Genomic DNA, 23,350 nt, shown 5'->3' on the forward strand with positions numbered 1-23,350 from the left:
CCTTTTGGCAGCGCAATGCATCATGGGAGTCAGGGCGCAGGCAAATGCGTTGCTGCGTGTGCAGAGCAACGCCTGTCCCTTGCTGGTGAGGAAGCTCCTAGTACTCAGCACACGGCATCCCAACCCAATGAGTTTTTAACAGGCTTGAACTAGCAGAGATGACTCTTTAAACTGAACAGCAAAGACACTGGCTTTGGGAGCGAAGTCAACTGCAGAGCTTGCTCTGGCAGCGAGCTTCTCCCTAGTGGTGGGACACAGAGAAGGGGATGGTGCCAGGTCTAAGTGTCACGGTCACGTTGGCACCTATTCATAGCGCAGACATCACACAGCAGGATGCTTTTAATGCATTATTGCACTACATGGCACCATGGCCCCACAGCCCATCAGTTTAAGTAATACGGCTGCCAGACCCCATCCCATCCCTCATGCTCTGGTTGCCACTTGCTAACTATTATTTAAGGGCCCTAACGCACAAGGATTTACGGTAGGCACTGCAGGACAGCCAAGCCTTTGCTGTTTTAGAGCAGCTATTCGTTTTGCAATCAAAAACCAGAGAAAGGAGGAGCGAGCAGGAGAGAAACACCGAGCGGTCTGAGAGTTGGGTCACAGCCTCCTCCGCGCAGGCGATAGCTGCCACCGTTGCAAAGAGACTAGACCTTTCGCAGGGCTGCTTGGCAAGATTGGGCATTAGGAGCACAACAGGGCTTAGGCCAGTTCAAACATACACACCCTCGGGGTTCAGGCTGGACACCAGTGGGTTCTGAAGGTTCCGTGGATGGCCGAGGAACTGCTTGGCGCTTGGTCGAGGAGGAGAGTCTGTGCTGGGATGGAGAAGGCCTAGGGAGGAGAAACAAGTTCACGGTTCAGTGTCAAGCTGTATTTGCTTTGCTAGCACCCTTGGAACGGGTCAGTCCAGAGCTCCCCAGCAGGGACGTTCATGCAAAACATGTCTGGGGGCTGCGCCTGGACTCTTCCCAGTAATAAAGGGGGATCAGAAGGGGCTTCCCCTCTTCTAGACTACTGTGGAGAAAAGCCTACCCTGACTCCAGTCTTGGGGGTCCTCTTTCTAAATCACTCATACGTTTCATGTGGCTCAGAGAAGCCTTTAAGGCTACACTAAAGCAGCTTCTCTATGGTCCAGCAAGTAGTAGTGCTACTGGAAGAAGTGGCGAAACCTTTGTTCCATGTCCCTCCTCCACAGTCATCAATTCAGATCCCTGTGAATAATCCCCGTCTCAAACACTTCTCTGTAGCCTTCCTCACCCCGAGTGTTCTTTATAGCGCTGTGCCCGCTGCACAGGTTAACGTCCTTCATACCATGGGAGCTCTCTGCTTTGTGCTGCAGTCAAGGCAGGTTTTCCAGTCTAGATCTGAATCATCAGTACATACAAATCTCATGTACGCCAGCATCCACAGTGACAGCGGCGAGCGAACACCTCCTTGGTTATGATTTGGCAAGTTATAGTGGAAGTTGCACGAATATCATACATGTCTTTACTCACAATGGACAGACGTTCTACCAGCTCTTCCTGAACTGAATAACATATAATCCCCAGGGGACTGTGTTTCTCCCTTTGTTACAAACCACGTGTAATACTTTGAAAACTAGCTAGCATTAATGCTTCCTTCCCCATCAGCAAAAGAGCTTTTTACACCGTCGCACTCATGTCTCTGCACTCAGCCTCGGAATCAAGAGCTCTTCTGATGTTATCCTCCCATGTAAAGAGGCTGAACTGCCTTTAGGGATGAACGCAGCCACAACTCAGCCAAGATCACTGAAGGAAAGGATTCCCCTCCCCACTTCCAAAGTTGCATGTGGCTGTGTGAAGAACCCATCTTTGCCTTGCAGTCCCAGCTCAACCAGAACAGAGACACTTTCGGTCTATGCGCATTAGAAGACACCAGTCTGGTCTCTGGAATCGCAGGATGTTGAAAACATACAGGGCCAGACTCTCACCTGGTGCAACAGGCACAACTCTACCACCGTCAGTGAAGCGCTACGGATTGACACCAGGGGAGAATCGGGCCCACAGTACATAAAGAGCCGTAACTGAACGGAAGCAGATTCCCAGCTAATCGTCACTGCTCTGTGTTTCTTTCCCCCTCCTGCCACGGTATTTGGAATTATGGGTAGGTACAGTTTCTCAGCCACCTGCTTCTCCACCACACACGTACATTTAATGATGTCACACTCAGCCGTCCAGAGGCTGGTAAGCAGAATGGCCAATTCAGACATTTGGGTTCCTGACCCAGAGCAAAGCTGCCAATGGCAACAGAGCAGTGTGAGGCCAGGGCCTCTCCCCACTTCAACTATTTCTTGCCTCCTGGCTGGGCAGAAACAGCCTCTGCAGTACCACAGCGAGGAGAGGGCTCAAGCGTACCGCACACCTCTCCAGGGCTGGCCACTTCTGCCCAAAGGGGGTGGGAAGCCCTGGGACAATCACCTCAAGAGATAGGAACACCCTCCTCCCCAGGCCCACGGGAAGGTGGAACAGTCTCCTCTAGTCTCTGCTGCTAGAAGCCAGGAATTGGGTCTCTCTCACTCACCCTACCCACCACACACATAATGGTGGGTGTAGTGCGGGAGGCCCAGCCGCGGTCCTATCATCCTCATTTGCTGACAACTCCCACCGAGGCACTACTGACAACATTTTCAATGCCAGTACTTACAGCCAGGCTCCTACAGCCATACTTAGGCCCCTAAGTAGAAGCAACCTGTCTTTCAGGGGGCAGTATAACCTCAGCTCCCACCAAAGTCACTTCTGTTTTAATGCACCATGGTTGGAAAGCCTTGGCCTATGGACTGTCCCACAATCACTCCCTCTAGGAAAGGAGTAGAAGGGGCAGGTACACTGGTAGATAGCCAACCCCGCAAATCCAGCGTCTAACACCGCCCAAGGTAGTGAGTTACAGCAGCACAGATCTGTCAGATCAGACCAGACCTCTGGTCCTCTAGCCCTGATATCCTGCCGCTAGCAGAGCCTTATGCCCTCTGCTCTAAAGGAAGATGAAAAACCCCCACAATGCACTTAGCCATTGTGAGGACAATCTGTTCCCAGCCCACATGGCGGATGGGCTGACACTGAAGCAGGAGCCCTGGTGACCCTAATCTCAATGCGTGTAACTACAGAAGTATTTTGGTCGAGACCATCCAGCTTCGATATTTGAACTACGTCCAAACGGTGAAGGAACCAGACAGGAGGCAGTGGCGGGTAACAGAAGGTGAAAGCTATAGATACCTTGACAAGGAAATCTCAGGGAGATGACAAGAGTTAGAATGGAATTAGGAGGTTTTAAAAGCAGCATTTCAGCCCAGCATAGTGGCAGGTCTTAAAGCAAGCGCCCCGCTCATTAAATAAACGAGTCTCCAAACTGCGTTCTGACCTCCGTTTCTCTGGCAGGCTGGCAGTTCGTGGTTAGTTTGATCCAGCTGGGGTTCATCCTCAGGTCTGGACTGCAAAACAGTCACTGTGGCTCCCGTCTGCTGAATAAACTGCTGCAAATTACATTGCCTCAGCTCCTTATTTAACTCCTCCAGCTCTTGATTCTGGGCCTGCAAAATACAGGGTGAACAGGATAAGCTCCACAGCTGTGTCTCATCTGCCGAGCAGAAAGGGTATCAATACAATGGGACCTCCAGAGACGAAGCTGCCAGCAAGGCTCCTGGTCCCCCTCCCCTTGCTCACCCTTCATCCTACCACCTCCTCCGAGTCCCTAAATCAAGAGACAGCAGGGCCACCAAGAGGGCAAACAATATCACTCCTCTCTTGTGCACAGACGTGGTGACCACTCGGCACTTCACACCCCCTCTTTTGGGCTGCACTAGCATGATGCTTCCAAAGCCAACAACAGAGCCTGCCATCCTCCACCTATGAGGTCAGACCTGACTATGACACACAGAACCAGCATGGCCCGAGGTGATGAAGCCCCTTGTAGGCCAGTTCTCGGAAGGCCGCACTGCTGACTTTGCCAGCTGTTCGTTTTTAAATGTAAATGAAAACTCAGACAGGGCACCCAGGCCAGAGAAAACCAGCGAGTGCTACAGGGACCAACACACCAACCTGACACTTCTCCTATGGGGGCTCTTATCCAGCCCTGAGAAAAGAGAGTCTATTGAGTCACCTGATCAGACTCACTGGAATGGGCCTTCTGCTACTTCCTCTACCTGGCAGGGCTTCTAAATTCCAGCAGCGTCCTTCCCACAAACTCATTTTAGCCTCTTGCCACAATACCCCACGGCACTCAATCTCAACTAGGCACCCAATCACACTCGCCCTCCTTTCTCTCGCATAGGGCAGAGCCAGATAAAGACAGAGCTTGCTTCCCAGCCATCCAAGCATAGGCAGGCAGGGTTCTTGCTCAAGGCTTCCTTGCAGGGTTCTGGTGAAGCCTGTCTGCAAAGATACACAAACGCACGCTTTCAATTCACTGGGTGCCGCATATTTGGAGCTCTGACTACACCCACTTCCACTTCCGCCTCCTCCTTCCAACTCATCTTTGCGAAACCAAGGAAGTCTAGCAAGGTAGATGTCCTGGAGAGACCTCAAGTTTGGCTACACCATAGTATCCAGATTACACCTAGGTACTATTCCAGAGAAGACAATGGAGCAAAGCTGGACCAACAGAGACTGGATTTCAACCTCAGGGCAGAAGGGGCCACAGGAAACCAAGCTGGGTCCTGTCTACATTAGGGTATGAAGAGCTTTGCTTACAAACCATGCTATGCACTACCAGAGCATAGTCTATAGCCCTAACCTCATTAATACGTAGCTCTTGTATAGCACTTTTCCTCAGTCGATCTCAAAGCACTTTACAAAGGAGGTCGGTATCCTTGTGGCTCTAGCTAGCAGTCTGTGCACCAAGAACAGGGAAACCACACTACAGGATCTTCAGCACGGACTTGCAGCTGGCACAGTGTCAACTGTAACGCGAACAAGGTTTCTAGAGGCATCGGAATGGAATGCAGGTCATCTCGGGACAAGACTGGCGCATTCAAGCCTATTGACTCCATCTGCAGCCTGGGAGTAGTATTTCCCTGGGAGTAGTATTTCCCTCTGTCCCTGCACCACGGCTGGTGAACAGACTGACAGCCTGAATCAGTCACTCCGCTTTCACGCAGCCTGGTGGGAGAACAGAGTCGCAGGGAAGTAGTCTCAGGGTTTTCTCTGAGATGAGGCAGCGCGGGGGGAAGGGGAAGGAGATCCTCTCTCCAGTTACCCCACCTGCTGCTGGGCCCATGTTAGAGAAAAACCGGACTGCAAAACTGCTTTAGTCATGGATGGTCAGTCACACATAATCACAATACTTTGTGACAATAATAATGTCGTTCCAAGTCAGTATTTAATCAGCGGGAATGCCAAGACAACATTCCCGCAGGAGGAGATGGACTGAGGCTATGTCTACACTAGGAGCACTTTACTGGTATCCCGCACTGGCCAAGTGCTCCGAAATGTGGATGCAGCTATACCAGCAAAGCCGCACTTTGCACTGGGATAATCAAACCAATCATAAAATAGGAATTTTAAGAACGGTCAGTTCTCCATATGTCCACAGGAGGGCACCAGTGTCTACTAAACAGAAAAGGAAGAAAAACTAAAGCCATGTGCTTTGTGCTTCTATTTAAGCAAACTATAAGCACAAATACAAAACAGGGTTTGCAGCTACCAGCTCAGAGCCACCCACGAACACACAAGATGCTCCGATGGCTGCAAACATAAGCGTCCCTAGCGAGGGGCGACTAATGCTGTTCTGTCCTGGGGGAGGCTGGGGAAGGAGAAGTGTTTACGTTAAATCAGGCAGGGGTTAGGTGAACACAAGAGAGTGGGAGATGGGGGGGGGAAAGTCACCTGTAACAGGCATCACACTAGAGCCTCCCTGCTTTCCTAGGGGGGTTCAGGAGGGATGAGAGCCTTTTTACACCAACAGGAACAAAACTTCCTGGTAGGGTTTTTCCAAAGACATCGCCCCCCATCTCACCTATTTACTCAGACCCCAGAATCCACCCAGCCCAGCGACCTTGTGCCACCAGCAAGCCAGAGGGGCTGCTGACTTGTTCCAAGCCAAGCATATGCCCAGCTCCCATGCTGCTCTCCTAGCCCAGCATCAGCATTCACACCCTGCTCCCTCCCTCCCTTTCACATGGAATGGCTGCTGTCCCGCTCCCGGCTTTGGGCCAGAAGGAGTTTGTTAGGGCACTGCATTTCCAATGAGAAATGCGAGCTGGTTGCCATCCAGATCTCCCACTGGAGGTAACATGGCCCAGACCACAGGAGTCCGGACTGAGACTCCGGGTATGTCTATACTTACTTCCTGGTCCGGATGTAAGCGATCAATCTTCTGGGATCGATTTATCGCGTCTTGTCTAGACGCGATAAATCGATCCCGGAAGTGCTCGCCGTCGACGCCGGTACTCCAGCTCTGCGAGAGGAGTGCGCGGCATCGATGGGGGAGCCTCCCTGCCGCGTCTGGACCCGCGGTAAGTTCGGACTAAGGTATTTCGAGTTTAGCTACGTTATTAACGTAGCTGAATTTGCGTACCTTAGTCCGAAGTGGGGGGTTAGTGTGGACCAGGCCTCAGGAGGGCTGGGCTCTGCCACTGACCTTGGGTAAGTCACTTCCCCTCTCTGCGCCTGGTTCCTGTTCCACCCTGTGTCTTTTCCACTGAGACGGTCATCTTAGAAGTGGGGATTGTCTCTCTCTCTCTCTCTTTCTGTGCACAGCGCCTAGTCCCCACTCTGAGCTGGGGCCTCCAGGGGTGTCTACACTGCTGTAAGACTCCCAGGGCTGGCCCGTGTCAGCTGCCTTGGGCTTGCGGGGCTATAAAATTGCAGTGTAACTTTTGGGCTCAGGCTGGAGTCCACCCATCTACCCTGCAGCCAGGCGCACATGTTTTATTGCAGTGTAGACATAGCTGAAGTGGTACCGTCCTACAGCTAACAACTTCCATCTCACTGGCAAACGTGTAGCGAGTGGCTGGGCAGGGGCGTGGGAAGTTCCAGATGGAGCCTCCTCTGGTTAGTGTGCATAGTTCCTCGTCAGTTCCACCCCCAGCACCTTATGCCACAAACAGAGCTCAAGAGCAGCACCAGTCAGAGGAGAGGTCCTGGGGAGGCTGGATGCCAGCAGCATCTGCTACCTTGGCTTATTCCTTCATAAATCCAGAAGAGTAGAAGCCTTTACACCACTGGGTGGCTGTGAGGAGAGGCCGGGTGCATTGCTGTTAGTGAAGCAGCGCATTCGGCTTCTGTCTCTTTTCACAGGCAACAAAGACAAAACAGCGCAAGAGCTGGTCTACACGGGGGATCTCCTCTCATCAGCAATTTAAATAGCATGAGGAAGCCAGATCAAGAGTTCGTCTACACTACAGCACCATGGCCGTGCTGCTGTAGCACCGGACTGCAGATGCCTCGTACATCAGTGGAAGTGGTTTTCCCGTCAATGTAGGTAATTCAGGTGGTAGCTAGGTCAATGGAAGAATCCTTCCGTCAACCTCGCTGCGTCTACGATGAGGGTTGAGGTCGACCTAAACATCACGCGCCGTGCAACTGTTTTCACAGCCTGGAGCAACAAAGCTAGGTCGCCCTCATTTTTAGGTGTAAACCAGGCCCTTTGTGCTAAGCGGCTCCCTACGGTTGTGAAAAACTGTTTGCAAACACTATGCCCAGGTGCACCCCCACGACAGCTGCCTGGGTAGCTTTCAGTCAGTCGCACTGGTTTTCCAGACACGAGGGGAACGTTGCAAATTCTTGTACCTGCTATTTTAAAAGATGCTGATGGGCAAGGCAATTCTCGGATCTCGGCTTTTCTGGATTTTCTCCCTCCCACCCAATAGTCCTTTAAGAAGATTACACAATGAGCTAATTAACCTGCAGCTCTAGCTCACTGTAGCAACTGTTGTCAATATGTGACTGAGGTGTAGCGAGTTTTCCTCTCTACTTATGCTCCTCACTTGGGGTGGGGGCAGGGAGAGCAGGCTGAAGAGAAGGAAAAAGGGCCCCTTGCTTTGCCCTGAGCTTCTTAAAATCTTCCTGGGTTTAAAGTTTTTAAGAGGAATGATGTTTCCCTCCCGTCTTCCCTGTTGCATTGCTACAGCTGTTGAAAAGGCTGCAGCACCCCAGGACGTGCTGCATAAGTGCTCCCTGGAGGCATGTCCCCGATATAACAGTGTGGGAGAGAACAAGTGTGTCCCTCAAACACCAAGATGTGTGGTTGGAAAGCACCAGAGTATTCCCTGAGCAGATCCCACTACCAGCCTGAGCAGGCACCATGAAGCCAATGCTGCTCCAAAGAGCCACACCCGATGAGCGCTCTCCAGCGTGGACATGTCCATGAGCGTTCCAGGCACATCAGGAGGAGCTGTGTTTCCTGAGAGTCAGTCCCTCTCCCCACACCCTGCACCATATGGTTTGCTAAGCACTGTCTATCCCAGGCGCTAACTCCTCGGGGCTGGAGCCCACAGGACGCTGAGCAGCAAAGCAGGGACCCACAGGAGTGGTACCACTGAACTCAATGGGATTATTTGGGCACGTAAGGGTTTTGATGGATCAGGGTGAGCGTGCTCAGTGCCTTGCAGGATCAAGCCCCAGTCCGTTAATTCTCCCAGCCATACTGCACTTCCCGTGGCTTTCTATCCACCCAAGTAGTATTGAACCCTAACTGTTGGGGTTGTAACACCCAGACCATCCCCCACTATCCGCTGATGGCAACCTGTCAAGAGCCGCAAAGAGCTCTCTACTGATCTGAGCGGTCAGGAGGGTTCTGGGGTTTCAGACCCGGTTCAGCAACTGATCCCTGGGCAGCTCCCTTAACAGTCTTGTATAGGCCCCGCTCGGGAGGAAGGCCAGAGCATGAGCTGAACACGGCTGCATTCCACTGCTGACCCCCAGGAGCACGCGTTACTGAGACTGTACCTGCAAATTCCTTTCGGCTTCTTCCAAGGCCTTCCCCACGCTCGCCAGGCTGCTCTCCAGCTGGGCGCTCTGCTTGGCCTTGGCTTCCAGATCCCTTTTCATTTTGGCAGCCATGTCCTCCAGATCTGCAGGAGCCTCTTTCGCCCGCCTGGCCCTCTCTGTGATCTCTAACTGGATCTCCTTCTCCAGGACCTCCGTCTTGGTGGTCAGCTCGTGGATTTTCTGAGTGTACTCCTCCATGGTGGCCCGCAGGCTCCTCACCTTCTCCTGCCGCTCCCTCTCGCACTCCTTCTCCAGGTGGAGCTCGCTCTGCCAGAACTCCTCTTCACCCAGCTCCATCTCATTCCGCCTGATCAGGTGCTCCAGATAAAGGATCTCATCTTCCTGGCTGGAGCCCCTGTCCTGCTCCCAGTGCCTGAGGTCCGTTTCCAGGGAATCCCCGTGCACCTCCAAGGAATGCAGCTGCTCCTGCTGGTGCAGCACAGTCTTAAACAGCTCCTCCTTGGATGGATGGCTGCGACTGGTGCTGTCCTTTGAGTCTACACTGTCCCTCTTGTGCAGTCTCAGCTTGCTCTTGGCGAGCCGATCGCTGGAGCCCATAGGGCCCAAGTTAAAGGTCATAGACTTTTTAGGCTCCCGGGACCTGGGCACCTCTGTGCTGACCGGCCTGGGTTTGATGGGAAGGCTGGCCCGGATGAATGTCCTCTCGGGAGCCTGGGGGGCACTGTCAGAGGAAGGGCGCTCGGCCAGGCTGGGGCCCGTCCGCTGCAATATGAACTGCACGTCGTTGGCATACTGTCCACACTTGGCCAGTGACTCCAGAGGGCATTCGTGCGGTAGAAGCTGCCTCTCCTTCTCCCGCAGCTTCTGGATGAGAATGTACCTTCCTGTCTGGCCTGAGAAGAGAACAGATGAGTCACTAGGAGCTCAAAGAGAAATGGGGAATATCACACTTGGCAACATTTCATCATGCTCAGCCGCTCCACTCCCCCCGCCTATGCTCGAGATCCCATCTGCATTAGAAACACGTAGAGCCTCTGGCAGTACGTCCGTCTCACAACCGTTACCTTAATGCAGCTCTTCCCCACCACACTCAAAGAGGAGATGACTTACCTGTAACTGGAGGTTCTTCGAGATGTGCGGCCCCTCCCTGTATTCCACTGATGCACGTGCACCATGCTCAGTGAACTACAATAGGGACCATCACTTGAAGAACCAGAAACCTGGCAGGGGAGTGACTTCTGCTTCCAGCAAAGACCACCAATGTCAGTGGCTGCAGCCAGGCAGCATGTGTTCTTCCCAATGCTGCGTCAATGCACATCCATCCACGCCTATGGCACTCCCTGTCCTTTCTAGCCCTAGGTCACCTACCTGGCTTCACTCCAAGCAGGGGCATCAATCTCAACCCTCCCCCCCCCCACCCCCGACTTTTCATAGGCCTATGTACTCCACCCACCCACCACCGACTTTGCAGACTATAATATAATCACATAACATTCTACATACTGACAACTTTGCCCCCCATTCCCCTGAATTCTTCTGAAATGACACCCCCTGATTCCAAGTCCTAGGCGTTGAAGACTCCCCACTGAATAGCAGTGTTTTCTGCACTAGGAAAATTAAGTCCTGTAATTACCCATTACACACTGCTGGGGCTCTGGGGCTCACACCACCAGTTTGTCTGCTTTCAGGATTAGACAACACAGTGGTGACGCTTCCCAAGCCCTAGCTCTAATACTATCTCCACCACTGCAGCCGCCAGTTGGGAATTACAAGTCTTAAAAGTTCCTAGTGTAGATGAGCCTAAAAGGCCACATTCATTTTCATGTGTGACCTCAGGCAGGATTAGAACCCGGGTCTGCAGAGAGCCAGTCTAACATCTTATCTCACTGTACCACTGCAGCCTCCACCTGCTAGGCCTGCTGGATGGAAAGGATATTTGTCATTAAAAGATCATGAGCCAGCAGGTTTTCTGGGAGCAGAAACATCATAACTCAGCTTCAAACACTTTCTGATGCTTCTGAGACGGAGTCAGGAGATTTCTAGCCCACAAGGTTTTGGTCCTGAGCATGTGAGTGCTTCTCTACTTGCACTTCCAATTAATGATGCCGCAGGTGGAGACCTGGGCTGCAGCATCAGCTTGGAGGCATATGTAACCATGGAGGGCAGCAGCACATGTTGATGGAAACTTCAGCTGCAACTTCAGTGAATTTCCAAATCACTAGACAGGATCGCCGCTCACCATTACCCAGGGGATATTCGAACAGTGCAATCAGCACTAACATGCACATCTCAAGTTCAGGGAAACTGCAAGCACAAGCTGGGTGACTCACATAGGGTGTCTCACGCTCCCATGCCACGGCCTGGCTTCTGCCTGCAGAAGAGCACATGGCCACTGACTATTATTTGTCCCCACTGAACATCAGGGGAGGCAGAACCTGGGGCTGTTCTGCGTTGCTCAGCGTGCTGCCGGGAGGAACACATCTGCCCAGCCCTTGCCTGCCTGCTGTGTGGCTCACTCTCCAGTACAGTGCTGGAGCTCACAGCAGGGCTTCTCCCCTCCCTCACTGCAGGCTGGCAAGGGAGGCAGGATGCTTGTGGTTAAGGTGCTGGCCTGGGACTCTGGAGATCCAAGTTCAGCTCCCCCACTGTGGGAGCTAGGGGGGAGGGATAGCTCAGTGGTTTGAGCATTGAGGGGGCCATTTAGGGATCTAGGGCAAAAATCTGTCAGGGACGGTACTTGGTCCTGCTGTGAAGGCAGGGGACTGGTCTCGATGAGTCATACCCAAGCTAGCTTTCATCTCAGTGAAACAGCGAAGCCACAGCAGCAGGTGCTTCATTGTGGGCTAGTCCTGCAAGTAAATACCCAGGGCTCCAGGAGGACTTGCATAGCCCAGGCTGAAGTGGGCGCTGCCTGCAGCTTCACTGCTCCGGGGCCTGAGCTAGCGAGATTAAAACGACCTCAGGAACACAAGCTGCGGTCACAGCGCATGACTGCGATACAGACCTACCCTAAAGACCTTCAGAGCCAGAGGCAAACTCAGGCCAGGTCTACACCACCGCGGTAAATTGATCTAAGCTACCCTACTTCAGTTACGTGAATACGTAGCTAGATCCACTTACCACAGCATCTACACCGCGCAGTGTCGACGGGAGACACTCTCCCATCGATTTAGCACGTCTTCACCAGACCCACTAAATTATCACTTGCAGCAGCGCCGAGTTAGCTCCGTAGTGAAGACGTGCCTTCAGAGTGCGTGTGTGGGGAAACTGGGCCTTTTCACAAGCCAGCTGGGGTTTCTCAGGCAGAGCTCAGTATTTATGGACAGAGGATGACTGGAGAAAAGCTGACATTGGCCCATGTTCTCTACTAATGCAAAATGGGGCATCCACCGATGCCAGAAGAAGTCGGTGCCTATGCATCCTAGCATGAGCTGCTTACATCCCAAGTGAGGCAGTGCTGAAAGACACAGCTGTACCAATGCAATTAAACACACTTGTGATCCCACAGATGATCGTTTGCATCACGCTGTTTATGTGGCAAAGATCTAAGAGAATTTTGCTGTGCCCTCCCTGTGGCAAAGATAGCCTCATGCTGCCCTGAGGTCTCCTGCTTCCTCAACCGGAGATTACTGTGCAGATGTGGACATGAATTTAATTATGAAGAGATTGGTGGGTTCTGAGGCAGGGGGAGGGGGTGGAAGCAGGACTATTTTAGTGATCTTAAATTTTTAAAAGGTTGAAAGTTAAAACCTGTTATCAAAGAAGAACTGGCCTGGGTCAAGCCTTTTGTGTTAGAAATGTAATAGAGTTCTAGAACTAATCCACCAGGAGACAGAGTTGGCTGCTGGTGACAACAGGGCACTGGAGTCAGGACTCCTGGGTTCTAGTCCGTCTCTGCCACTCACTGGGAGACTCCCTGGGGAAAGTTACTTCATCTGTATGTCTCAGTTTCATCCAGCTCCAAAGTGGAGAATAATCCTTGACCACATCACAGGAAAGACTTGAGAATGCATAGAAGCACTTTCTCAGGTATTGCGATAAAAACTGATGTCGGTCATTGACCAAACTTCACCAGACATAGGATTCAATACATTACTTACCAATAGCCCGTGCCAATGCTATGACCACCTCCTGGCATGTGGTCTGATCTGAGACGCCACACACAACCCGCTGGATACCATCAACCCAGACCTTCAGCTCCATCACCAAAGTTGCAGAGGAATTAGACTCTCTGGACCATCGCAAGGTGGCTTCCCTGTAGGGATAGAAAACAAGTGCTTGATTTTATGTGTGCTGTCTGATCTAATGTGCCAGGCCCTAAACACTTCACAACAATCAAATTAACAGGCATGCAAGATTCCCCTACAGAATGCCCATTTGTCAAAACGGCCAAGAGGCAATTTGTTAATGACAAGAATGGGAGTTAGCCAATGGAGCCATGTTTCAGGAGCCTAAGATCAGCTACCATTTGATGTAGCTGATTTCAAAGAGCTTTAGAAGAATATAAGACATTTTAAAGGCAGAGGGAACACACGCCTTTAGTGCCAACATCTCTGTGCGATCATCCCACAGCAGCAAGCGGTATCCCACACTTTACTGGACCTAAAACCAGCTGCTTGAAACCTCTCGGCTCAGTTCTTTGCCCCTCACCCTGTTCCCTGGCTTCTTGTAAAGACCACCAGAAATTAGTTTGTCTCAAAAGATGTCTCGAGTCCAGGATTGGGCCTAGGTCAAGAGGAATTTGTTCATCCCATTGTAAAGCCAGTAACATGGGCAGGTCTCAGGGAGCAGTTCCAGCATTCAGATATCACTAACTTGCACTTTTCACCTGACACTCACAGGTTAATCCTGGCTGGAATCACTTGCTCATAGCTGGTTGCGGCTGCAGCACTGCCACTGTCAAAGCAGGGAATACGCTACACTCAGGTTTTAAGTTCTACTAGACACAAGTCTTTCTCTTGCCAGTTTCACAGGCCACCATCCACCCTGAACAATAAATGGGGATAAGACGTGCAAGTCACAATGACTCCATAATCCTCCACTCAAGACAGCTTCAGAAAGTACTTAATGTATCCGCTAACAGTTACTTTGCCTTCCCCCTGCCTCTTCTTTGAACCTCTATCTATGTGGGGATTTTAACCATGGGAGAATGACATTTAAACTTCTGTGCCCTGTTTTAGAACAACTCATGACCACTCAGACACCACAGGAATGAGTAGGGCGCAATGCCCACATGTTGCCAGCCAGCGTGACAGAGCTGGACTGAGATCAGAAATTGTGTTGAACAGTTCATAATTTGGCACTGACTAGGCTCCGCGTGTATACAGCAGCCATAAATAGTTTGCCAACATTCAAATGGGCAAGGCTTTGTTCACACCTATCCCACAGATTAAAGGAAGCTTGTGATCACAGAGTCATCCAATCAGAATGCGGAAACCATTTCATGAAACTTGGGTGACCAATCACAGAGTTTGAAAACATAGAATCACAGATATGTAGGGCTTGAAGGGACCTTGAGAAGTTATCAAGTCCAGCCCCCTGAGCTGTGGCATGGCCAAGTTAACCTAGACCAGGGGTCGGCAACCTACGGCACGCGAGCTGATTTTGAGTGGCACGCAGCTCCCTGCTGTGGTCTTGGCCCCCAGCCCCACTCAGCCTCCCCGCCCACCGCTCTCCCCTGCGGGGGCAGGAGGCAGAAGCTTGGTTCTGCGGCAGCCAAGCTCCCCCCGTCCCCCTCTTCTTCCCCCAGTGTGGTGCTTTCCGGCCCCCCCCCCCCTCTCTGTCCCTGGCCAATCAGCTGATGGCCCTAGCGAGGGGGAGGGGGAAGAGCGGCAGCGTGCACACAGCTCTGTAGGACGCAGAGAGAGGTAGGGATGGAGCCTGGGGGAAGGGGATGGAACAGGGCATATCCCTTTCAGCCCCCTGCCATGAGCCGCTCAGGGCAGGGAGCACCCCCACGAGCTGAGCACTCCAGCCTTCTGCCCTGCACCCTCCACACCTCTGCCCTGAACCCCCCCACCCCAACACACACCCAGCCTTCTGCCCTGCACTCCCCATTCCCCCAGCCTTCTGCCCTGAACCCCCCACACCCCAACACACACCCTGCCTTCTGCCCTGCACCCCCCCAAATACACACCCAACCTTCTGTCCTGCACCCCCACAGCCCCATCCCTCTGCCCTGAACCCCCCCCACACTCAGCCTTCTGCCCTGAACCCCGCACACCCCAACACACCCCCAGCCTTCTGCCTTGCACCCCCCCACCCCCCCAGCCCTCTGCCCTGAACCCCCCACACCCCAACACACACCCAGCCTTCTGCCCTGATCTCTGAACCCCACACACCAGCCTTCTGCCCAGAACACCCTCCCCCAGCCCTCTGCCCTGACCCCTGAAACACCCCCCCCCCCCCAGGTCTGGGGTCCCGGCCGCAGGCCCTGATCAGCCCTCTGCTGGCCTAGGTGAACAGAACCCCAGGCTGGCAGCGAGCTGAGCAGGCTGGTGGCGTAAGATCAGCATTTTCATTTAATTTTAAAGTACGCTTCTTAAACATTTTGAAAACCTTGTTTACTTTACATACAATAGTTTAGTTATATAATATAGACTTATAGAAGGAGACCTTCTAAAAACGTTAAAATGTATCACCGGCACGCGAAACCTTAAATTAGAGTGAATAAATGAAGACGCGGCACAGCACTTCTGAAAGGTTGCCGACCCCTGAGATAGACCATCCCTGACAGGTGTTTGTCCAACTTGTTTTTAAAAGCTTCCGATGATGGGGACTCCCCAGCCTCCCTTGGAAATCTATTCCAGAGCTTAACTACCCTTGTCGTTAGAAAGTTTTTCTAAATCTCCCTTGCTGCAAATTAAGCCCATTGCTTCTTGTCCTACCTTCAGAGGACATGGAGAAAAACTGATCACCATCCTCTTTATAACAGCCCTTGATATTGGAAAACTGTTCTCAGGTCTCCCACCTCAGTCTTCTTTTCTCAAGACTACACCTGCCCAGTTTTTTCTAACTTTTCCTCACAGGCCAGGTTTTCTAAGCCTTTTGTCATTTTTCTTGCTCTCCTCTGGACTTTTTCCAGTTTGTCCACATACTTCCTAAATCATCACTTGCTATTTTCAACCGCCCGTAGGTTAAATTTGTTCCCATAAAGTGACTGAACAATTAACAGACTTACCAGTAAAATTCACTGTTCACAGGCAATTTGGAAGCCGAATAAAGGGGTTAGAGTTGAGTAAGTTGTTCATTGCAAACATTTTAGCTAGTGCTGGCATGATTTGGCTCAGTCTACATTGGCCAGCCAAAATGCTTTTTCCCTCATTGTTTCCTTGTGCTCCCAGTCTGTCTGTCACCACCTGTTGTCACTTGTCTTATATCTAGATTACAATCTCCTCAAGACAGTGACTGTCTTTGTTCTGTGTTTGTACAGTGCCTGGTACACCAGGGCCTACTCAACACGGGCTCCCCTCAGTGGTACTGCAGAACAAATACATAATGGGTCTGCACCTTGTTTTGGTTTATTTATAGTGTATTTAAAAGATCTGAAGTGTTTTCCAGCTTGTGCTTTTAGCTTTAGAAATATGAAAATGTCAGGTCACTTCGCCCTTGTTCTTGCTGGGTGAAGCAAGGCAGGAAGCACACTAGATACCCGATACTAGTCGACAAAGATTACATGAGCCACGTATCAAACAACATTCATATGGTCTGAATCAGCTTCACATCAAAACTATGAAAAGAATCCTGAGTGAGGACACCTTGAGCTGCTACTCACTCACTGGAATCCTAACTAGAAAGCCATTCTGCTGGACACAATGCCACACCTTGGTATGTTCCCTGCTGTCAGCCAAAGCAAACTCCAGAAATAGAGCTTCACCCAGGAAGAGAACACAATGCTCGGAGATGCCTAGAAAGTTGGGGGAGGCAGGTTCAACTCAACTGGCTAAATGCTTTGAATTCCTCTCTCTCTACACCTAGGAACCCACGTGCACTATCTCTAGGTGACTAACTCTGACATCTTAACTATTCACAGCTGTTGCCAGAAGACTGGGAAAAGGCAGGTGTAACTAGAAGCATGAGTGTTTAAGAGAATGCACTGCATATATATCTTCAAGTGATGGATGAACTACAGAATGTTTGGAGACTTAGCCAAAGTCTATCTGAACCACAAGCACCAACTTTCCAATGTGCTGGGGGGGTGGGGGGGGTGCTAGACTCCGGCTCTGCCCCAGGCCCTAGCCCCATTCCACCTCTTCCCAAAAGGTCCCACCCCCGTCCTGCCTCTTCCTGCCAGGTTCCGCCCCCTCCCTCGGAGCACACCATGTCCTTGCTCCTCTGATCGCAGCGGGCGGGAGGTGCTGATTGGCGGGGTCTGCCAGTGGGCGGGAAGCACTGGGGGGGAGCTGATGGGGAACTGCCGGTGGGTGCTCAGCACCCACCATTTCCCCCCCCAATGGGTGCTTCAGCCCCAGAGCACCCACAGAGTTGGTGCCTATGATCTGAACTCTCTGCTCTACCCAAGGGTGATGGCAGCCTGGCTGAATGAGGGAGATTCCACAACCTTCTGCTCTAGTTGGGTGGCCAGGACCACCCCAGGAATAGCTTTTCCCTACAGGATTTCAATACTTTCCCAAGCCAGCAAGGGCTGAAGTATGTGATCGTGGAATTAAAACAAAACAAAACAAAAACACCACTTTGAAAAATACTTGGTTTGTGTTTTGGGCAAGGATGGGATGAGGGAAGGAAGGAAGGAACATTTTAAAGTTATTAATTTCTATTACAGTAACCCTTAGGAACCCACTGAAGAACATAAGAACAGCCATACTGGGTCACAATGCCAGGTGTTCTAGAGGGAATGAGCAGAACAGGTAATCATCAAGTGATCCATCCCCTGTCACCCATTCCCAGATTCTGGCAAATAGAGGCTAGGGATACCATCCCTGCCCATCCTGGCTAATAGCCATTGATGGACCTATCCTCCATGAACGTATCTAGTTCTTTCTTTAACCCTACTATAGTCTTGGCCTTCACAACATCCTCTGGCAAAGAGTTCCACAGGATCAATACCCCATTGGGCTAGGAACCAAACAGACATAACTAAGTTAGCCAAAGCAACTAGAGGAACTAACTCATGGAGACAGTCACATTATACACAACAGTGAAGTAGTTCTGCTACAGGCCCCCTTGTCTCCCCAAAAATTTACAGCTGACTGGAAACAGCTGGTTTGAAAACACTCCATGATGATGAATTCCGGCTGTTCTATCATGGTGTGAGTGACCAGCATAGATGGGGCTGAGTTAGAGATGGGCACAAACTGCTGCTTTCAGATCAAGATAGGACCTTTTAGCAAGACTGGACATGGGTTTCATAGTTTGGACTCATCTCTAGCCTAGAAGAGTCTCTGAACTCCATTTAACCCCCTTCCACAGCAGCCAGAGTACAGACCAAGTTACTACTGGAAATTGGTTCAGGCTATTTAAAAGGGGTTCCGGTTTCCCAGCCCAGCATACACAGAACCCAGAACAAGATGGCATCCCAGTGTCTGGCTGGGTAGTGGCTGCTGAATTTTCTCTGGCAATTATTTCTGGCTGGAAATCTGTTTTTTTCTCCTGCAAGGCTGGCTCCTCCAGGCCTGTCCTACCCTGTTTGATAACTGGTACCAAACACAGCTCCCTGACTGCATTGAAAATGGTTGTCTCCCTGGCAGAGACAGGGTCCAGCACTGATTTTAGCAAAGAGTGGCAGACTTTACTCTCACCATGCTAGATCCTGGCAAAGCCAGCAAGGCATCTCTTTTCAATTCCAGCTGAGTGGGACTGTGTGAGCAGCGTACGACACTCACCGGGATGGAGTCTGTAGTGCACACACAGCCCATAAGTTCAAAGCAGCTCTTTGCATTATCTGCATTTCCCCCCACCTCTCATGAACCCCACCTCCCTAGTTCAGGGGATGCCTTTTAAAGGTCAGGGAAGTAACCAGGGTGATTAATGTGAGAGAGGGCCTTTTCATGGCTGCTTTGATTTACAATGTTATGGCCACTGCTAGTATATGGAGGAGGGTGGGAACAGCCTTCAGGCAGCAGTCTGCTAGTCATCTTAGCAGCTTGTTTGAATACATCACTCCCTGGGTGAAGGTAGGGATGGAGGACTCCTGACCACCTGTGCAGAGGAGGGATTAGCAGAGCTTGGTTCATTCATGAAAGGAAGGGGGGAAACAATCTTCCCTAAAACCAAACCCAGCTCTGAGTCCAAAGAAATGGCCTTGCTGAATGGGGTGGTTTCTTCAAGCTCTCACCCAAGGACACGTGCATCTGGTCACACCAATAGAGCGACAGATGCGTCAGTACTCTAGGTCTCTGCATAGGGCAGGGGAGGCTTTACAGGGGCTGTGGTGGAGAAAGGTTTCATATGATGTGTCCCATTTCAGATTTTCTGGCAGCAGCTGCCACATCCATGTTCAAGGCCCAGATTCTCCTCCCAGTTAATAGGAGTTTTGCTGCTGACTTTAATGGAAGTAGGACCTGGCTCATTGTGAAGCAGTTTCCCACCTCCTTTTCTGCTCTCCTGCAGTAGCAGTCTCCACTGGACCTCGACTATACCTTGCCCAAGAAATCTGGACCCGGACAAAAAATAATTGATTACCCCCGCCATACAGTCTCTTCCTCATTTTAAGTGAGGTCTCTTTCACACACTCATTTCGTCTGAGGTGGGAGGCGTCTCCATTTCAGTTTCACCTTAGACACGGTCTAGAGTTGGCCTACTTGGGTTTGATGTGTCTCTCATGGACTCTAGTTTGTGTGTGACCACTGGTTCTTTATGTGGTAAGCTCTGTCTTGGTTTTGCACATTCTGCAATAGAACTACGATCTGCTAGCATGAAGACTACTGTGGGGACTGATAGCTATCTAGCTTTCTGTGGTTTTTCACCTTCTTTCTAGTAGGCAGTATACGTCACGCTCACTAATCTTTGATAAATTGGCTATTGTGGATCCTCTCAGCCAAGCACCTGGAACAATCTTAAGACTTAAAATGACCTGCCAAGGATTTTAAATATTTGGGCTTGTACCCTTTACCATGTGCAAAGGCAGGAGCTGAAAGAGGAGTCTTAAAGCTTTCCTCACCCTGCTTTTGCTTTTTCAAAAACCCTAGAAAGTCAGCTCTGGTCTTCCCTGGATTTGCTCAAAGGGCCTCTAGGTTGCCTTGGAGAATGTATGTGGTGAGCTCTCATGCCTTAACCCAGGAGGCTCTCAGACTGGGGTCTATGGAGAGCTGGCTGCTCATATGATGCTGGCTCCTTCTCATTTCTAGCTCTACAAAAGGCAACTAAAAATAGTTTCTTAACATGGCTTTTCCACGTGAGCCATCGCTTTAGTTGCCACAGGCCTATTATTCAATCAGCAGGAGGGCAAGGTGTCCACAGGACAGTCTTTCTATTAAGACGTGCTGCATACAACCATCGAGTGCATGAGAGGAGGGCTGTATGAGGGAACTAGATGTGACAGACACTCAGCTTTGGTTAAAAATGTATTTCTAGGCCTTCTTCCATGCAAAAAGCCTTAAAAACAATCCCGACACAAATAGACTACTAGGCCTCAACGGAGCAAGCAGCTGAGCCCAATTTAAGCAACATACCTAGGATGATAATTTGTTGCATTCCTGCAGTGCCTAGTAGCCCCAACTAAGATCAAGGTCCTAATGTGCTAGGTGCTGTATATACACTAGTAAAGGAGAGTCCCTGCTCCAAAGAGCTTACAGTCTAAATAGACAAGACATTGTCCAGTGCGAGAGGAAATAGAGGCACAGAGAGGGGAAGTGACTTGGTCAGGGTGATAGAGCAAATCAGTGGCAGAGCAGGGAATAGAATCCAGTCTCCCAAATCCCAGTACAGTGCCCTATCCGCTGGACTGCCACTGCTTCAGAGAGGATTCCTTCCACCCCCACAATTTTTAGGTCAAATGAGTTTCTGTGGAAGAATCATCATACCAACCCTCCCCAAAGTCAGTTTTTGCCATTTATTGCATCACTGTAAAATAGGAAGTCAGAAAAAAATGGTTCTGCAGGCTTCCCCAGATTGGTGGCTCTCTTGATGATGCTAAAGAAATGCAAAAAGCAACAGAGGGTCCTGTGGCACCTTAGAGACTAACAGAAGTATTGGGAGCATAAGTTTTCGTGGGTAAGAACCTCACTTCTTCAGTTGCATCTGAAGAAGTGAGGTTCTTACCCACGAAAGCTTATGCTCCCAATACTTCTGTTAGTCTCAAAGGTGCCACAGGACCCTCTGTTGCTTTTTACAGATTCAGACTAACGCGGCTACCCCTCTGATAAAGAAATGCAAGTTATTACAATGCAAGCCTAAAAGACCAAGTATGTATGCATGTGAGGGAGCATTTTTAACCAGCAAGTCGCAGCATATTATTTCCATTAGCTAGTGAAAACCATGTAGCCATGTTTATTAAGATCCATAATTCTCAGATCTATCAGAAGGTTCCTTATTTGCATTCCTCACAAGTATGCCTGTAGAGCAAAACGCATTACAGAAAGGAACCCTTTGGAGCATGGTAGGGCTCTTCAGATTCTAAGGATTTCGCCAGTTTTTCTCCACAGGTTTCTATGGGACCATGGTCCTAAATTAGGCAATGGATGCTCAAAGCCAACAGTTTCATATGGAAATAAACACACCGTGTCTAAGAGGAGGCAAGTTGCAGATAAATATGATGCTGTAGATGGCCAGAAGTATTGAAAAAAGAAAAGCTTACTGCTAGGCAATACTCATAAGACACCCAATAGTGACAAGCTATTTTCCTAACACTTAGGGCCTTAATCAAAGTTCACTGCAATTGGTGGAAGCCCTTTTCACTTATTTCAATGGCCTTTGGATCTGGCCCTTATTTGGGAGAACACCACAGCTTATGTGCATCACTCCCGTTTCCTGCAAATTTGGCTGTGTCAATGCTACTCTCCACTATGTATTTTCTCCTATAAGGCCCAATCCCAAAGGTGCCAAGTACCTTCTGAAGGGGGCCAAGGACCTGTTGCTCACCACCTTCAATTCCCATTGGCTTCCTCTCTCCGGAGATGGTCTGTGTACAGCCACTGCACTGTATTTTTGAGCTGGTAGGCACAGAGATAAAGACTGGGCAGTATTTTTTGAACTGGGCAAGCACAACGTTTCTCGGGGAGCGGTTAGTATCACAGCTGCCTTCTTCCCCATGCGAGGAGAGTCAATACACTCGTGTCACAGCTCATTCAGCAGGACCTATGGAAACTCATGACCCAAGCACAGCTACTGAGTCACGCTGCTCAGGAGATTTTACAGTCAACACTTAGGCTATGGCATCTGAGAGCAACCCCTCGGACACGATTCCAGCCCCAGTGCTGAGCCATTGCCTCAAACCTTAATGCAGAGCACAGCATTCAGCCAGTCACTCCAAGGAAAGTCAGACTCACAGCAACTAAGGACTTGTTTCAGTTTGTACCGTTTCCCATCCTCATTATCAAGAAACTAGGTCCATGCCGGACCATTCTCCCTAGTAACAATCCAGTGGCACAAGAACAATAAATATGTATTTCCGCTGCTGGGAAAGTCTGCAAGAGAATAAGATTTATGCTAGTTTTTATTTACCAATCCCCTATGCTGACTGGCTCTGGTTACTTCACCCCATTCTCATAGGTTTCTGAGATTGTAATAGTAGCTGGAGTCAGTCTTTGGGCCAGAAGCACTTTTCTCATTTCTTGCTTCCCCCTTCGTGCTTTGTTAGAATAAAGGAGACATCCCTGTTAGTCCGGATGCAGCGCTAAGTCTGTGCTTGTATCCTCCTTGTTCGTCCCCTTTCCTTCACAGCCAGCTTTGCAGGAACAAAGCTCTAAAAGAGTCACGTGCCCCAGCTGCAGCCCAGAGCGTCTTCCATAATTGCATCCAAGCTGCAGATCCTCTAAGGCACTGCCCAAGTCAGACGTCCACATGCACAAGCGTAACCAGAGCACAGGAAGAGCCACGCTACGCCAGCTGGTACAGTCTGCTTCCAAGCCCACCACAAAACCCTTTCGTCAGAGCGGTTTAGTCACATTGAGAGCAGAGCCCAAGAACGTTTTTCAGAAGACACTGACTCATGGGTGACTCCGGATCCACCTGTACCAATCATCCCTGCAATGACGTCACCACACACATACCCTCAGAGTTGGATCCCCACCTGGGCTCGCTACCAAAGCCACTACTTGTCAATACCGCCCAAGGCGCCATCAGCCCATGCCAGGCTTTCCCCCACCCAGCCCCATTCTGCATGACTCAGGCAGAGGAGGAAGTGGAGTGGCAGGGATGCCAAGTAAACAGACCTGGCAGTGTAGGAGTCAAACGATTAGGAGAGAGGAAGAGTACAGGTGATGAGAGAACGGGGGCAGAGCAAGAGTAAGCCGATAGGAGAGGGAAGATGAGGGTAGATA

The 23,350-nt window shown here is 50.6% G+C and overlaps 1 protein-coding gene across 5 annotated transcripts in view; it reads right to left on the reverse strand.

The window, feature by feature from the left end:
- RASSF7 (Ras association domain family member 7) overlaps positions 1–23,350 on the reverse strand; it is a 128,392-nt gene that overhangs the window by 5,160 nt on the left and 99,882 nt on the right. For 4 of the 5 annotated variants that reach the window (XM_054025714.1, XM_054025717.1, XM_054025712.1 and 1 more), the window contains 4 exons: positions 13,013–13,167; positions 8,910–9,805; positions 3,385–3,553; positions 730–837 (listed from right to left, as the gene is read on the reverse strand). In XM_054025714.1, the coding sequence (XP_053881689.1) occupies positions 730–837; positions 3,385–3,553; positions 8,910–9,805; positions 13,013–13,115 (1,276 nt within the window). In that variant the 5' untranslated portion in view covers positions 13,116–13,167. The remainder of the gene's footprint in view (positions 1–729; positions 838–3,384; positions 3,554–8,909; positions 9,806–13,012; positions 13,168–23,350) is intronic. The other variant, XM_054025716.1, reaches the window with a different exon arrangement.

The sequence above is a fragment of the Malaclemys terrapin genome, chromosome 4, assembly GCF_027887155.1.
Source record: "Malaclemys terrapin pileata isolate rMalTer1 chromosome 4, rMalTer1.hap1, whole genome shotgun sequence".
Taxonomy (NCBI): Eukaryota; Metazoa; Chordata; order Testudines; family Emydidae; genus Malaclemys; species Malaclemys terrapin.